The 18583-nt window shown below is 37.0% G+C and overlaps 1 protein-coding gene across 4 annotated transcripts in view; it reads right to left on the bottom strand.

Annotated features, from left to right (window-relative positions):
* The window catches only part of SCAPER (S-phase cyclin A associated protein in the ER), a 493982-nt gene that overhangs the window by 122028 nt on the left and 353371 nt on the right, over window positions 1–18583 (bottom strand). For all 4 annotated transcript variants that reach the window (XM_073801292.1, XM_019950258.2, XM_019950268.3 and 1 more), the window contains one exon: window positions 9887–10010. In XM_073801292.1, the coding sequence (XP_073657393.1) occupies window positions 9887–10010 (124 nt within the window). The remainder of the gene's footprint in view (window positions 1–9886; window positions 10011–18583) is intronic.

The following is an 18583-nucleotide window of genomic DNA, read 5'->3' as shown; positions in this document are numbered from 1 at the left end:
TTCAGCTGTGTACATATTTAACAATCTGTCTGCTTTACCCACCATTTGAAAGCAGTGTGATAAAATCTCCACTATGATGCTGGATGTGTCAATTTCTCCCTCAAGCGGTCAACTAATGATTCTAGGTGACAGTAATAATAATGATGATGATACTATTTCATATGACTGCAGTAGAAGGGCAATTAGAGTTATAATCTGACCCATATTCTTTCACTAGGTCAATTTTGAATATAGCTTTGAGGGTAAAGTTCTACATCAGTTACAATATCCTTTAACTGTTCTCACCAAACTTACATTAGCGGTGTGTCATGTAATACAGTAGAAAGAAGGTTAGGTTGGGATTTTGGAGACCTGAATTTGAATCCCAGTTCTATTGGTAACAGGCTGTGAGACTTTTGGCAAATACCCACCCTATACATCTCTCATTCTTCTCCTTTTTTGAGTTCCGTTGTCCTCATTTGTAAAACAAGGAGGACTGGACTAGACTGGATACTATGAAGGCCTCCTCTCTGTTTCTGATATACTCTGTATCAATAAGCTATATAGCCTACTAGACACAGAGTTCACATTATTGATGAAGAAAAGGGTAGGGTGTCCTTGACATGCTGAGCAAGTGCCACATAGTGAGGAAAGGAGAAACAAGACGCAAGTGGCATCAGGAAGAGCAATATTACCAGTAGAGTTGAAGGATTTCTGCTCCCTGTAATTAACTATTAAGTCCATGTTCTGGCTCCTTGGTACAAAGAAAACAATGTGGTGAATGGCCAATTCCAGGCCTTTGCTACTGTAATGAAAATGAAATAGGCACCTGCATGGCTCTGCACACGACTCAGTGAAAAATGATCCCCTTGCTGTAAGGTTGCACTTATATTTTCTTTGTTTGTACACAGGGCTTTCTTGTCACATTCTGAAGTGCTCACCAACAGTCTCTTTGATCCAACAGTACCATATCAATTATTTAAGGTTTGTACATCACTTTTCAATTAACAGTTTCCTTGGCTCCAGAAAATATATACACACAATTTATAAGAGTATTCTTTAAATATTCCATGAGGAACAGGTTACTATGAATTAAAAATAAGAATGCTAATAAAATATGTAATGCCTTTTAAAGTGCAATGAAACATCAAGAAATTATAAATCTTTTAATTAAATGCTTCTTTAGTGTATCTTACCCAGGTGACAATATTAAACATGTATAAAATTAAAGTCACAGAAATGTTACTTTATCTCATTTGTCAACTCAATAAGGTGAGGACACATCAATTTAGGTTATAGGAAGGGATGTCCTGGTCAGGGACTCAGGAGACTAGCATCCAGGTCACGGTTCTATCACTAGGTAGTTGTATGATCTCTTTGCCACATCTCAATTTACTAATCTGTAATATGGACTATTTAGAATTTGTTCAACATTAAAAGTCTATCAATCTATTTTCACAGCACTCAGTAGTACCTGTACTGGTCTTTTTTTTATGGTAATAAACACGTAACATAAATTTACCGTCTAACAATTTTAAGTATACATTACAGTCTAATTAACTATATGCACATGGTTGTAAAACAGATCTCTAGAACTTTTTCATCTTGCATGACTGAAACTCAATACCCACTGAACAGTAACTTCTCACTTCCCCTCACCCCAGCTCCTGGAAATCACCATTCGACTTTCAGTTTAATGAGTCTGACTACTTTAGATATCTCACATAAGTGAAATCATGCAGTATTTGCCGCTCTGTGACTGGCTTATTTCATAAGGTTCATCCATGTTGTAGCATACGTCAGGATTTCCTTCTTTTTTATGGCGAACCAATATTCTGGTGTATGTACATACATTTTCTTTATCCACTCATTTGTCAATGGACATTTAGGTTATCTCCCCCTCTTAGTTACTATGAATAACGCTACAGTGAAAAAAAATAAAATAATGCTACAGTGAACATGAGAGTGCAAGTATCTATTTGAGATTCTAATTTCAGTTCTTTTTGGGTAAATACCAAGAAGTAATCCCATATGGTAGTTCTATTTTTAATTTCTTGAGGAACTGCTGTTACTGTTTCCCAAAGCAGCTGCACCATTTTACATTTCCACCAGCAGTGCACAAAGGTTCCAATTTCTCCAAATTCTTGCCAATACTTGTTACGTTCTGTGTTTTTGATTTTTGGATATTATGTATTTTGGATATTAACCCTTCATCAGATATATATGTTTCAAATATTTTCTCCCACTCTGAAGTTTGCCTTTTCATTTTGCTGATTGTTTCATTTGCTGTACAGAAGCCATTTAGTTTGATGTAGTGCCACTTGTTTATTTTTGCTTTTGTTGTACTTTTGGCATCATATCCCCCCCAAAAAATCCTTGCCAGGACCAATGTCAAGGAGCTTTCTCTTCATGTTTTCTTTTACGAGATTATGGTTTCAGGTCTTACATTAAAGTTTTAAGTCCATTTGGAGTTAACTTTTGTGTATTGTGTAATTTTTGTGTATGGTCCCCACCCTTTTGGTACCAGGGACCAGTTTTGTGGAAGACAGTTTTTCCAAGGACTGGGGTGCAGGGGCAGTGTGTGTGTGAGATGGCTCAGACGGTAATGCGAGCGATGGGGAGTTGCAGATGAAGCTTTTCTCGCTTGCCCGCCATTCACCTCCTGCTGTGTGGCCTGGTTCCAGGGGTTGGGGACCTGTTGTGTAAGATAAGGGTCCAATCTCATTCTTTTGCATGTGGATATCCACCATTTCCCAACAGCATTTACTGAAGATTACCCAACAGCATTTATTGAAAAGACCACCTTTTCCTTTGTGTATTTTTGATGGTTTGTCAAATCTTAGTTGACTGTATATTTGTGGGTTTACTTCTGAGCTCTCTATTCTGTTCCATTGGTCTATGTGTCTGTTTTTATGTCAGTTTGCTTTAATCTGAATTATTTCCTTCCCTCTGCTAACTCTGGGCTTAGTTTTTCTTTTTCTAGTTTCTTGAGGTATAAAGTTGTTTGTGTGAGATCTTTCTTCCTTTTTAATGCAGACATTTATTGCTATGAACTTCCCTCTTAGCACTGCCTTTAAGCATCTCATAAGTTTTTGTATATTTTGTCTCAAAGATACTATCTAATTTCTCTTTTAATTTCATTCTTTGATTCACTGGTTTTTTCATGAATTTGTTTAATTTCCACATATTTGTAAATTTTCCAGTTTTCCTTCTGCTATTAATTTCTATTTTCAATCCATTGTGGTCAGAAAATATACTTGGTATGGTATCAGTCATCTTAAATTTGTTGATGTGTTTTGTGACCTAACATGTGATCTATCCTGAAGAATGTTCCATGTGTGCTTGAGAAAAATGTGTATTCTGCTGCTGGTGGGTGGAATATTTTGTATATGTGTATTAGGTCCATTCAGCATATAGTGTTGTTCAAATCCTCTGTTTACTTAATGATTTTCTTTCTAGATGTTTATCCATTATTGAAAGTGGGGTATTGAAATCTCTTACTTTTACTGTGTTACTGTCATCTTCTTCCTTCAGTTCTTTTCAATGGTTGCTTCTTATATTTGAGTGCTCTGACGGGTGCATATGCATATATATTTACAATTGTTTTACCTTCCTGAAAAATTGACCTTTTATTACTATATGATGTCATTCTTTATCTCTTCTGAGAGTTTTTGACTTCAAGTCTATTTTGTCTGATATAGGTATGGCCACCTCTGCTCTTGTTTGGTTACCATTTGCATGGATTATCTTTGTCACTTCTTTCACTTTCAGCTTACGTGTGTCCTTAAATTTAAAGTGAGTCTGTTGTTGACAAATGAGTTTGATCCATTCAGCCACTGTATGTCTTTTTACTGGAGAGTTTAATCTATTTACATTTAAAGTAATTATTGATAGAGAAGGAACTACTATTGCCATTTTGTTAATTATTTTCTGTCTTGTAGTTATTTTGTCCCTCATTCCTCTCCTGCTGTCCTGCTGTCTTGCTTTGTATTGCTGATTTTTTTTTTTTTTGTAGTAACATGCTTTGATTCCTTTCTCATTTTCTTTTGAGTATCTTCTATAGGCATTTTCTTTGTGGTTGCCACTGGGTTTACATAAAACATCTTATAGTTATAATAATCTATTTCAAGATGATAACAACATCAATCACATACAAATATGCTACACTTTTACTTCTCCCCCCCAGTATTTTATGTTACTAATGTCACAAAATACATATTTTATATCATGTATCCATTAACATACTTTTATAGTTATAGTTATTTCTACACTTTTGTCTTTTAATTTCTATAACAGAATTAACAGTGATTTAACCACCCTCCCATTACAGTATTACAGCATTCAGTATTTGTCTACATATTTACATTTACCAGTAAGCTTTATACTTTCATATGCTTTCATGTTGCTATTTAGTGTCTTTTTGTTCCCAATTGAAGGACTCCTTTTAGAATTTCTTGTAAAGCAGGTCCAGTAGTGGTGATGAATTCCCTTAGCTTTTATTTATCTGGGAAAGTTTTTATTTTTCCTTCATTTTTGAAGGATAGTTTTGCTGGATATAGTGTTCTTGGTTGGGCTTTTTTTCTTTCAGCATTTTGATTATAACCTCCCACTCCCTTCTGGCCTGTGGTGTTCCTGGTGAGAAATCCACTGATTGTTTTATGAGAGTTCCCTTGCATGTGACAAGTTGCTTTCCTTTTGCTGCATTGGAAATTCTGTCTTTGACTTTTGATAAGTTGATTATAATGTGTCTCTGTGAGATTCTTTGGGTTCATCAAAGTTAGGATCTGTTGGAATTCTTGAATTTGGATTCCCTTTCCTTCACTAGATTGGGAAATTTTAGGCCATTATTTATTTAAATAAGCTTTCTGCCCCATCCTCTCTTTCTCTCTCCTTTTGGGACTACCATAATACATACATTGGCCTACTTTAAAGTACAGCATAAGTCCCTTAGGCTTTTTTCATTCTTTTTTCTTTTTATTCCTAACTGGATAATTTCAAATGACCTATCTTTTAGTTCGATGATTCTTTCTTCTGTTTGATCAATGCTGATCTTGAATTCCTCTAATTTTTTCAGTTCAATCATTTTGTTCTTCAGCTCCAAAACTTCTCTTTGGTTCTTTTTATATTTTCTACCTCTTTGTTATTTTCATTTTGTTCATACATCATTTTCTTGAGTTCATAGAACATCCTTATGATGATTATTTTGAATTTTTTGTCAGGTAATTCATATACCTGTTTCTTTAGGGCTGGTTTTGAAGATTTATCTTGTTCTTTGTAGGGGCCATGTTTCCCTTTTTCTTTGTGTGTCTTGTAACTTTGTGTTGGGATCTGCACATTTGAAAAAACAGGCATGACTTTTAGACTGTACATACTGGCTTTGTAAAGGGGAAGACACCAATCACCTTGACTAGGGAATCAGGCATTCTCTGACACTTTTGTAGGGGATGGGACTTCTCTGGGCCTGTGTGAGCAATTCCTCAATTAGAAAGGCTTGCTGGTTTCTGTTTCAGGAGATCATAACCTCTTGCTCCCTCTGGTGTCTACCTGCAGCACTGCAAGTTCTCTGGTTCTCAGAAGCAAGCTGCCTTGCTCTCTCTTGTTCTCAGGGCCTGCCAGGCATCCAAAGTATGCCAGTTTCCTGTCAGTGCCATAAGTCAGGTGAGACAGATACAAGTCCCCTGGCAGCCCTCCAAAAAGCCAGAATGCAGGACTCACACTCAACTCCCCTCCCTCCTAGAGGGGAGAACCCATGGCCTGGGGTATTATCTTCCAGTGTGGAGCTGTGCCAACTTGAGAGAGGGGTGATCATGAGTAAAGCAAAACAGTTCTTCTTACCCACATCAATGTGGCTGTTCTTGGCTTTGAGATCATCTGGGGTATTGCAATATCTTAACTGTTTACCAGAGTTCTCACAATGGTATTTTGGTCTGTATATAGTTGTTAAGTATCTCTGTGGGGAATGAGAACTGGGGCTTCCTATTTTGTCAATTTGCTCTTTTTCACTGGTCTTTCTATTGCCTTCTAATGTGCATGTCTGGTCTCCTCAAGGAGACATTTTGAAGGTAGAGGCCTACTTTTCTATGCACTGAAATGATTTAGGTACAGAGAAGATTCTTAACAATTACTTATTGAATGAAATCTGCTTTAACATATTTTAAAGTTTTCATACTTTTTGGAAGATAATACATCTCTGTTAGCCTTCATCCTAGATCATGCCTGTCTAAATGTACTGTTTTTACAGGGCTCCAAATAAATTCCTCAAGACCTTATCTTAAAAATCCTACTTTGAATCTGCGCTGCAAGAAAAAGCACATACTTTTACAGTGCCACATATGCTAATTTAGCTTTTGTAAAAATCATAATCCAGAACTGTAGAGTTTCCATCCTTCCTCAAGGCATGGGCAAATACAATTTCTTCCCGAAAGCCTCTCCAATGCTCCAATTAGAACTCATTCATTCATTCATCAAATATTTAACAGGCACCTCTTATGTGCCAGGCACTCTTTTAGGCTGTGTGGGCTACTCTGTAGCTCTGATTATGTTACAGAACTTCTCATAGCTTTCCTTTAATGTTAATGTATGTAAGTTGTTCCTTCTTCAACTGTGGGCTTCTAGAGGGAAGGAACTGTGTCCAATTCACCTCTGTAACCCTGGAATATGTACAATGCTTTGCACATAATTGAGATGAAATACAAGAGTGCTAAAACAAACTCCAAACAGCTAGATTGGGGGAAAATAAAGTCTTCGAAACCACCTCAGTTTGCTGAAGAACCAGAAAGGCTGAAGTGCACTATAATCAGGTGTCATATAAATTACACCAGATCTCAATTAATTAGCTTCTTTTATGCTTCTTTCTAATCCTTCTGGAAAATGTGTTGATGACTATTTTCTATCCTTTACTTAAAGGGTACTAACAAGTTAGTGATCCATATTTCAGTTACATGTATATCAAAACAAGTCAGCAATAAAAATGGAAATGCACTCAAGTGATTTCCAGAAAAATAAAAATCACCATCACTAGCCACCACCACCCTCCACTTCCCCAACTTAGAAAACATACCCTCCTCTCCCAACTATCACATACTCTATCACAGCGGTATTAGAATTGACAGCTAGAGAATGAAAAGCCAAAAGGAACAGCAGAAACCAGAAAGTGCCACATATAGGGGGGATGAAATGTGTTTGACAAACTAATGTCCCAGGATCCCAGTTCTAAACTGAACAAGATAAACATAGAATGTGGTGAAATCCACTGGTTGGGAGATTAAAAGCTTTCTGAGTGTCAAGAAACCTTGAGGCCACAAGTAAGGGAATATTATTCAAAGAAAACTGGGGATTTCAAAATACAGGGAGAGGATCAAGCTACTTGTACAAGCTCCTGGCACATAGTAGGCACTTAGTAATTGAAAGCTATTATGAGAAGCTAAGGTCTAGCTCAAATGTCCCTCCTTTGTGATGTCTCGGGCAGAGGCTACTGAGCTCCTTCCTCTGTGCTCCATTATACTATGTACAGGTTTCCAACACACCATTTTTATATGCAGTTTACGTGTCTATTCCCACTCCTATGCAGGAATTTCCTGGATGATTGGGATCATGTCTTATGCTTCTCTGGAACTGGAAATAGTAGGCGCTTACAATTATTAAGTGAGAGAATAAACAAACTACCTCATACAATAAGAAAAGGTTTCGATCAGAAAAGAATGAACAGCTAGGATGGAAGATCTTGTCTATAAGTCTTCTTGCTCATTCCTTCACATTTCAAATGTCTCTTTTGTTACTTGTTCTGTTCAAAGTACATTTACGTATCTTCTTCCATTAGCAATATAGAATAGGTTTCACAGAGTAAATTCTTCCAGATGATGCAGCATGCAACAGTGGGAGAGCATGGGGTTTGGTTTTATAGTTTTTGCTTCTTATTTTGAAATAATTTTAAATTGGAAATGGAAGAATATAAATTATATACTTTGTACAGGACAAGTAACAAAAGAGAATGGCTTTTAAATGTGAAAGAATATGCAAGAAGACTTAAAAACAGGATATGATGCAAGAATAGTAGAGTTCCCTTCAGCCAGTACCCCTACTGTTAACACCTTACAAAACCATAGTATAATTACCGAAAGCACGAAGTGAGCCAATAAAATTAACTATTCTATAGACCTTATTTGAACGTTCAGTTTTCTCACTAACGTCCTTTTTCTGGTCTAGGATCCCACATTACATCTAACTGTCAGATCTCCTTAGTTTCCTCCAGTCTGTGACAGTTCTCCAACCTTTCCTTTTCTTTCATGACACTGACACTTTTAAAAAGTACATGTCAATTTTTGTGTAGAATGTCCCTTAATTTGGGTTTGACAGACCTAGGTTGGACTCTTGACTCCGTGACTTACTATCTATGTAGCCCTGGGCAAACCAACCTCTCTGGGACTCAAGTTTCCTCATCCGTAAAATGATATAATAATACTGACTTTCTGTTTTAAAAGTTAAATGAAGCAATATATATTAAAATACCTGGAATATAATAAGGCCATACCACAAATGCTAAGTCTTTTCTCCTTGCCCCTGCCTTTCAACTATTTCTGATAGAATTTTGCTAAATGTGTAACCCGTATTTCAATGCCTTCTTTTATAGATAAAACCACATATAACTTAGCCCTCAAGTGATGACTCAGTGTCATCACTATAAATAGCCATTATTGCACTGTGTAACAGTTCTAGGTCTGTGTTTTTTGTTCTCTCTCACTGCAGTCCCTTCTCATTGTCAGTATACCTCCGTGTAAGGGCCTCATCATTTCCTTTCTGATTTTCAGCTTGAAACATATGGGGTTCCATTTATTTACTTATATATTCATCAAAGACATACTGAAGCTACTGTGTCAGGCCCTGTGTTAGGATCTCGGAGAAAGTGATAAATTACCTCCTGTCCTCCTTGATTTTATGGCTAGCTGGGGAAATGGACAAGTAAACAGTTAATTACAATTCAATGTGGTTAATTCTATGAATGACATAATGCAGAGGAGCATATAAGAAGAACACCTAACCTGGACTTGGGGAAAGAGTCAGGTTGGGGAAGGTTTCATAAAGAAGGTGCCATTATGTCTCAGTAAAGGTCTGCAGAATGTGTAGAAATTAACCATATGGAGAAGGAAAGAGAGCAAAAGGCACACAGTTTAGGATGAGCTATTAGAAATACATGCTGAGTAAAAGTAGATCGGTTCTGAAAAATAAATCTCCTGTGTTATAAACTCGCAGCTTGAGAGCGATTTTGTGCCAATACCTCAGGAGCTCAGAAACTTGACCAAGAAAATTCTGGCCCCAGGGCTGTGTTCTGGAGACTGCAGTTGACAGGCCTAAACCTTTGGATATTATGCTGAGCTTACCTCTTTCAACATCTGTGAACCGAAGTAAAATTTAAGGCTACAATTGGCTGCTTGTTCCCATTTCAAAAGTATAACAGGTTTGCCCCTTTCTGACAGAGGAGTTTCTTGCTTCAAAAAAATATATCAATGGTCATCAAAAAGTCCTTTTTAAACTGACCCTTTTAACTGAGCTGGTAAGATAGGTTTTGAGACTTTCCCAGCTGTCTTCCCTTCTACAGCGCTCATTCCTACGGCCTCAGAGGTTTGCCTTTGAGCTTAACTGATTCCAAAGCCCTAGTATGACCATGTAAATTTATGATATCAGCAAGTGCTACAAGTATATTACCCATCAAATACTGGAAGTTAGGAGAATGCAATATAAGATTTTCAAATTAAGAGGTTTTTCTGCCAGTTCCTATTTTACTCTCCCAATCATCTTCACTTTTTTTTTTTTTCCCCAATCTGGAGAGTAAATAAGCTTTTAGTTTTCTCCACAGGGGATATTTCTCAAATCTTAGCTGCTTCTAACTCAAAGCAATAATATTACATACCGTCAACTGGTGTATGAGGAGGTCCATTAAGAAGGTAATCTTGTTACTAAACAGAACATCAGTGCAGTTTTCTGAACAGTTATTGCAGGTGAGGTTGTAAACATTGATTGCATTGCAGAGAGACCTAACAGAAGGAGAAAAACACCACTTATAAAACTCGTGCAGCTCTTCTCTAAACAATTTAAAATACATAAAATGAATGGTATAAAAGCAACAGGCATGGGATAGAAGTCACTCTAAAAAAAAAAACAAGCCAAATATTACTAGGTACAAGGTCCATCAGCTAGATATAAAAGCTTGTAATTTTTATCCACAGCCCAGTGTTCATTAGTAACTAATTCTTACCTCTTATTAATTTCTTAGTTGCAGCAGCAGGCAATGGAAATGTACTTACCAGTCTACTGACAAGGTCTTAATAATCTAAGATTAGATATTACCCAGGAATTTTGGGATCTAGAATTCTTTGAATAATACCCAGAAAAAAAGGTCTGCCAAAGCTCCTGTTGCTAGATCTCCTGGTTGACAAGGGCAGATGATGGAAGAAGGGAGCACACATGAGGAGAAACTAGAGGCTTTCCCTGTGAGACAAGAACTGCAGAGTTCTGGGGAGTGAGCACCACACCTGCTCAGAGATTGAGCAGGGGAGGACCTAGAGAGTAAAACAGTCTAAGGTCAAACCCATCAAAGAAATGTTTTTTTTTTTCTTAAGGATTAAAAAATTATATGCCACTGTTCAAAGAAACATTTGGAGCAACACTCAATGGGTATTCTTCTGAGTGCTTTGAAAACTGTGATTAACCTGCATTGCCTGAGTGATCAATGTTGATTCCTGCCTGTCTGACTAAATCTCCTGCTTAAGTCCTATGTATAAGTGTTTCGATTTAGTCCCTTACAACCAACCCTCTAGAACAACAATTCTTAAAGTGTGAACCATGGACCAGTAACATAAATATCACGTGGGAACTTTTAGAAATGCAAATTCTCAGGTTCCACCCCAGATTACTAAATACTAGAAACTTTGGGGGTAGAGTCCAGCAATTTGTGTTTTAACAAATTTCACAGGTAATTCTGATGCATCTTCAAGTCAGAGGACCACTGTTCTGGAATAGGGGCTCTAGAGTTTGACAGAGCACTAGCATCACCTGTATATCTTCAAAGATATATACTTGCCTGAGTTCCTCCCCTGGAGATGCTAGTTGGGGAATGGGAGGGCTCTAGACATCTGCATGTTTCAAAAGTTCTATGAGCAATTCTGATGTATAGCTAGAGTTGAAAAGTACAGGTCTAAGAACCAACAAGTGACTATTCATTCATTCAACAAATATCTAAGTGCCTATGATTTTCCAGGCTCTGTGCTAGGTGGACAAGACAGACAAGCTCTCTGTCCTCATGGAGCTGATGCTCTAGTAGGAGAAAGACGGTGAAGACAGCCCCTCTTGTACTTGTAATCATCTGTTTGTCTGATATAGTTGTATCTTGCTTCACATAATTGATAGGTTCCTGAAAACTGAGCATTAGAATACACTGGTTAAGAGTAGAGGTACTGGAATAAGACACTAGGTTAGAAACCCAGTTGTGCCATTTGAGGTTTTAGCAAGTTAGTCATTTAATATCTTAGCATCCATTTTCTTACCTATAAAACTGAGATAATAATACCTAAGCTTCACATGGTTATCATGAGAATTAAATGAAGTAACAGATGTAAAATATTATACTTAGGACAGTGCCTGGCACATGCTTAAATACTTAATAATGATAGACTTCGTTAGGGTTATTAATCTTATTATTCTTGTTAAGAATAATGCACAAATAAAACATTAAAAAATCCAAAGTGTGCTATAGAAGCTATTATTTCCAGGATAATAAAGCACGGCGTGTCCCAAATTTTTTCATGGCATACTGGCATAAGCAACGAAAGAGGGCTTCCCTGGTGGCGCAGTGGTTGGGAGTCCGCCTGCTGATGCAGGGTACGCGGGTTTGTGCCCCGGTCCGGGAGGATCCCACGTGCCGTGGAGCGGCTGGTCACGTGAGCCGTGGCCGCTGGGCCTGCGCGTCTGGAGCCTGTGCTCCGCGGTGGGAGGCGCCACGGCGGTGAGAGGCCCGCGTACCGCAAAACAAACAAACAAACAAACAACGAAAGGACTCTAAGTTGAAGGGAGCCAGGAGGAGGCTCAGCTCTGGCCTGACTTAATCCCTGAGGATTGTACAGGAAAATGTGGCCTACATGTAACTCATTTAGGACACATTGGTTGGAGGCACTACCTAACAAATTCTCCACAAATGCAAATCAACATTATTTCAGTTATTAGGTAACATATTTAGATTTTTCAAGAGGACTTTTCTTTTTAATTTAAAAAATAACATGTATTTGTGATTATAAAAATAATTTTAGATAACTGTCATAACTTTGGGAAAGAGAAGCACAAATAAACAGTAAAAAACTATCAAGAGATGATTGGTATTTGTACTTCCAGTCTTCTCTTCTTACAAATATTCACTTAGTTAATATGTGTACAATGAATATTTCTCCATGACATTTAATATTCTTCTATAGGGACTTCCCTGGTGGTCCAGTGGTTAAGACTTTGCCTTCCAATGCGGGGGGTGAGCGGTTCGATCCCTGGACAGGGAGCTAAGATCCCACATGCCTTGGGGCCAAAAAACCAAAACATAAAACAGAAGCACTATTGTAATAGATTGAATAAAGACTTTAAAAATGGTCCACATCAAAAAAAATCTTAAAAAAAATTCTTCTATAACACTGTTCTTCAATTTTTAAAGAAAAAGCAGCAGAATGCTTTCTTACTCAGAAGCTTAAAAGCTAACAAAATCTTTTTCAGAAGCTTAAACCAAAGAACAGATAAAATCAGACCTCTTCTGACTGAAGCAGAAGTGGGGGACCCAGGACCCTACTTTGTTCTCCTCTCAAAGAGCCTTGAAGGGTTCCTCAGAGGCCTGGCGACACCTACGGGTGTGTTCCCTTGGAGTACAGTAAAAACTACTGAGCTTCAATACAAATAAAATTTAACTTGGTAACTTTTTGAATAGGAATGATGACCTTAGTACAACACACACAAAAAAGCATGGTGAAAAGTATCTCCCTCTTACTTATTTCCCTCAGCCACTTAGTTCCCTACCTTAGAAATCACCATGGTTACTAGTCTACATATCCTTCCAGAAGTAGTCTGTGCATATGCAAGAGTTGTTCCCTCCCACACAAATGGTATCATACAAGATTTGGAGGGTGAAGTGAGCCAAGGCCATCTTCCCGTGCCATTGGTTGTTGTCCTTATCAAGCAAGGTTTGGAAAAGTGAGGTTTTCCTGCAGTAATATTCAGGTTCCATTTCCCGAATTCTGTGTGTCAAGAACCAGTGGGATAACTTGTACTACTTGATTTGATTTCCTAACCTCTGATCTGCAGCCTTAAGTACCCATTCTGTGGTTTCCCGGTTGTGAGAGAAAGTTGTGTGTGGCATTAGCTTATTTCCTTCCTAACTTGTGTTTGGCCTCAAAGGGAGCAGTGCCCCCAGTGGATATGTCTGGTATTGTTTTGGAGTCAACAACAAAAGGTCTACAACTTTTTCCAACAGTTTTGTAAACATCCAATTTCTTATTTTAAATTCCTTTTCTGATTAAAATACTTACATTGAGAAATATTATAGATTTTAAAAGATGGAACAGTGTCATCCAATGGATATAAAATTTTACTTCAATCAATCCCTTACTATTGTGCCCAATTTTCAACGTTATAAACAACACTGTTTTAATATTCAGAGTTCTTAGTTATATGCCACAGGAAGTAAGCTCTGGTTGACTTAAATATTAAGGAAATTAACTGACAGGATATTGGGTATATCATAGGATTTAGAAAACACAGGCATAGAAGTTACCCTGCCCGGACCAATATCCAAATCACATACCATGAAATTGATCTGCTAAAAAAAACACTGGGCACCATATGCCACAGCTTGAACTCACACTATGATTTTGGACACCAGATGCAGCTGCCTCCAATTGTCAAAAGAATAGAGTTTGGGATGTCCTTGCTTCTTACTTCATTAGCCTCAGAGTAAAAGTCTGGAGTGGGTATGTTGGGTTGTGAAGCCTAGGTCACAAGTTTATATACTAGACACAAAGAATACTGGGAAGCAAATACCTGGCATTCTCATGCTCTATAGCGGGAGGGCCACATTATATGCTTGGGAGCTCCAGAAACATAGGATGTGCTCAATAGCACAACTCATGTTCACAATAGCTGTCCTGAACAAATCCTTCTGCTTCCTTAGGATGAATTTTCAGCAATGATAATTTGAGTCAAAGTATATGAACATTTAAGATTTTTGAGACACTGCAAAATTCAAATTGCCTGCCAGAAAAAAATATTTTAAACCAATTTATACTCCCAGAAAAAGAGTTTCTCCATGTTTTTATCAACATCAGATAATTTCATTATAAACAACTGTTACTGATCTGACAGCTAAAAATGGAATTTTTTTTTTGCTGTACGCGGGCCTCTCACTGTTGTAGCCTCTCCCGTTGCGGAGCACAGGCTCTGGACGTGCAGGCTCAGCGGCCATGGCTCACGGGCCCAGCCGCTCCGCAGCATGTGGGATCCTCCCAGACCGGGGCATGAACCCGTGTCCCCTGCATCAGCAGGCGGATTCTCAACCACTGCACCACCAGGGAAGCCCTAAAAATGGAATTTTTAAAGGTTGCATTTCTTTTATTACTAGTGTGATCAAAGACTTTTTCATGTGCTTTTTGCCAATGTATATTTATATTTTCTTGAATTATCACTGTGAACCTTTTACCCATTTTTCTATTGGGGGGGTCTCTCTTTTTCTTATTGATTTATAAGGCTCTTTACCAATAATAAAGATATTAACCTTTTATCATCATATGTAGCAAAATAACTTTTCCAGTCTGTTGCTTATCTAAATTTTTTGTTTTTTGTCATAAAGAATGTTTTCATTTTTATTTGATAAAATCTGTCAAACATTCCCTTTAGTACACCTGGGTATTGTGTAAAACTTAGAAGGACCTTCCCATTTCAAGATTATAAAAACATTCTTTTAAATTTACTTCTGGCATTTTCATAGATTTTTACATTTAAATGCAAGCTATGAAATTGATTGTGGGATAAGGTATAAGGTGAGTAGCCACTTATCTTTTTGTTAATTATTCTTATCCTCTATTTTAAAATTTTTATTGGAGGTTTTTATCTTTTTCTTAGTGATTTATAAGGATTCTCTCAATATAAATATAAAAAAGAGTTAATATATGTTGTTAATATATTTTCCAGTTTACCTACTGCCATTAATTTTGCTTGTTATTTTGAAGGCATTTTTTATGTACTGAAGCTAAACAATTTTAGGCAGTCAAATAATTCTTTCTTTGTGATTTATTTTTTTCTTCCTTTCCTTTTATCCTTTAAAAGGTTATTCTTCACTATAAGATGAGGTAACTACATGTCTTTGTCTAGCCATTTGTATTTATTTTTCTTTAATCATCACTGTGTGTGGTAATTTTATGGTTTTATAATTTACTATCAAATCATTTAAAATTTATTTTGGGGTGTGGCATGAGGCAGAAGCCTAAATTCCACCCCCCGCCCCAGAGATTACTCAATAATTCACCTTTTCTCTACTGGTTTGAAATGCCACCTTAACTATAACTATATATATAGGATATATTCCCTGGTTTCCTAGTCTAGTTGCTAATATTGTTCAGGATTGTGCCAATATCACATTGTTTTGTGTATTGCAGCTTTACAGTGGGACTAACATATGTAACTATAGATCCCTCAAGGCTTAAAAAAAATGAGGGTACTATATTTAGAATGACACGTGGAATTATAGTTCTATAATTGTATCCTCTTTTCCCTTTGGTTTTGATCTATAAATTTTATGGTCTTGATTTCTAATCTTTTTTCTGTCTTATTCAATTAAATCCCTACAACTTGTCTAAAATCTTTTGTGGAATATTGTAAGGCATAAATAAACAAATACATGAAAAAGCAAACAGCACATGGTAGGGGATTTTGTCCTAAAGCCCTCTGTGCTTTAAAGAAACTGCATTTACTAGTAAAGTATGGAATATGCATCTGTATAATCTTATGCTCACAAAACTCTCCAAAGAAACTTCCACAAAGAAACTACTTTCTGATGAGAAAAAAGCGGGGCGGGGTGGGGGGGGGGCAGTAACCAAAAATCTCAGGGTCAGGAAAAACTTGTCCACTTAGTAGAACTTGTTTGAAAAACAACCTCTATTTGAAGAGCACCTGTCTTAGAAAGATCACTTCTTTGAACCCAGCTTGGGTGGTCTGCCCAAGCAGCTTTCCTTGTAATTTAAAACTCAAATGACTGGAAGCACTTTTTAACATCAAACAGAAAGCCCCAGATTTTAAAAGTATCTTCTGAGAAGACAGTAAAATCTTACTGTCCTTTCTGTCAAAAGTACACTGTGGTTGGGTTTAGATAAAGGCTTTCTGCTCCAAATAATCATGAATACATGAGTGAATCTTGTGTCAGTAAGTCTTCTCACTGCAAATGTTTCCTCTGAAAAACAGAGGACAGAAAAGGCGTCATAAAGCTGGGTATTTTAGCAATAAATACAGGAACCTATTTATACCCCAAAAGAACACTAATAGAATACAAGTGTAGTACACCTCTGACATTAAGATTAGTATCTAAGATGTTATGAAATAGTTAAATAGAAAAGCCCCAGGTGGTTGCAGCCTAAGAGGACTTGATAATATAACTAAGGAAGTATGTAAGTTTATATCTTTATGCAGTTTCTAGTGATTAAGACTTTTCAGGAAACACTGTTCACCAAAATCCACTATCTCATACCAGTGTCAAGAAAGCAGACATTTAAAAACAACTGTCATTGGCAGTTTAAAACCAGAGGCCTTATATTATAAATTATAATTTGCCTTTGGCTTGCATTGAGCATTTAATAAATGGCATATAGCTTATACACATGGAGGTGAGTGAAGGCTTTAAGTTCCCGCAGAGCAAAATTCTGTGCTAAGTAGGCACAGCAAGTAATAAGAGTCACACCAATATAGCTGCAAAGAGAAACTTGGAATTTTCATCAGTTACTGTTTCAGCCCTCATGTAAGCAAAGGATGGGCTTGATGTGGATAAGTGTAGGAAAGAGACAGAACATCACAAAACACAGCAAATGATATAGTTTAAGGAAAGAAGATTATCTGGACTGAACCAGAACACACAGCCCTGGAGTAATACCAGTTTCCTAGGGAAGGGAGAAATGAATATTAAAACTAGAGCTCTCAAACATATTATAATTTACCACGTACATTTTGTTTGCATTAAGCATTTAATAAATGGTATATAGCTTATATGCATTGCCATTCTCAAATTATGCTTTGTCTTTATAAAGCTCCAAACTACAAGAACTTTTTAAGATATTATTAAAAAGAATTATTTGAAACTAGGGAGATGCAACTGCAGTTAAGAATTCTAACACCCTAACTGGACCCACCAAGTGAGTGGCCCCTCACAGAACGGGGCCTGTGATGTAGGCCTGGCCTTGCAGGACTGGCCCACCTGAAAGCTGTATGTGCCAATTCTGGAGGCTAAAAACTGAGACTAGTGTCAAAGCACTGAAAACTCTATTCTATTATACAACTACTTTAAGTTAGTTCTAAGCAAGGTCCTTGCCTGATTCATCCTTTTTGGGGCCCTCATAGTATGCAGCACAGAGCTGGCTGAGCACAGAGATGTCTAAATGAAGGGACAACTGTCTTCCTTGTTTCAAGGAGAATATACAAGAATGTACAACTGTGGAACATGCTAACACATTAATTAACCACATTTCCCACTATTCTGCTTTTTTAAACACTCATTAGAATGACTAGGGGTGGGAACCCCATCCCCCAGTTAAAGATCAAGTATCTCGTAAATTCATATTGTTATTTCAGATTCAAACTCAGGACTACGGGATTTTTTCTTCAAACTCTTCTATCAACATATAACAGCTCTCTTTCCTCTCTTTGACACTGAGAATCCTGGTCCTTAAGAGCAGCAAGGATGACAGAGTTAGAATATCCATAATTACTTATTTGCTTTATGCTACATTATAACACACAGCAGTTTGAGAATAACAAAATTAATAGTACACTAATTATGATTACTGAAAACAGTTAAAAATATTTTGGCATATGCCATATCTATTACTCACCTCCAAAGAGGCTGTACTAGCTACACTGTCAGAACATACAATCATCTCATACTACACTCTCCCTCTTAATCTTCTTTAGTTTTAGTGCCATAATTATATATTTAATGTTCACTATCAGTCCACATGTCAATGTATCTATATTCATTACTTGTCTGAAGCTTGTTCTCTATTAGACTCCTTAGCAAGGTCTTGTGGGAACAATATTCCCTGAGTTCTTGCATATTGATAAGTGTCTGTCCCTTTTATAAGGGAAGGTCAATTTTGCTGAATATAAACTCCTTGGCACGTATCTTCTTTTCTTGAGTATATTAAAAATGTTATTTCATTTTCTTCTGAAATAAAACACTGATATTGAAAAGTCTAATGATAAATGAATTTTCTTTCATTTATATATCATGTGCTCTTTTGCACTTTCAATATGTAACTTTAAAATTTGAAGTACAATTTATACACAGTTACCATTTACCCTTTTTAGTGCACAGAGTTTTGAC

The sequence above is a fragment of the Tursiops truncatus genome, chromosome 2 (assembly GCF_011762595.2).
Source record: "Tursiops truncatus isolate mTurTru1 chromosome 2, mTurTru1.mat.Y, whole genome shotgun sequence".
Taxonomy (NCBI): domain Eukaryota; kingdom Metazoa; phylum Chordata; class Mammalia; order Artiodactyla; family Delphinidae; genus Tursiops; species Tursiops truncatus.
The sequence above is the reverse complement of the archived record's forward strand: the minus strand, read 5'-3'. Positions and strand labels throughout refer to the sequence as shown.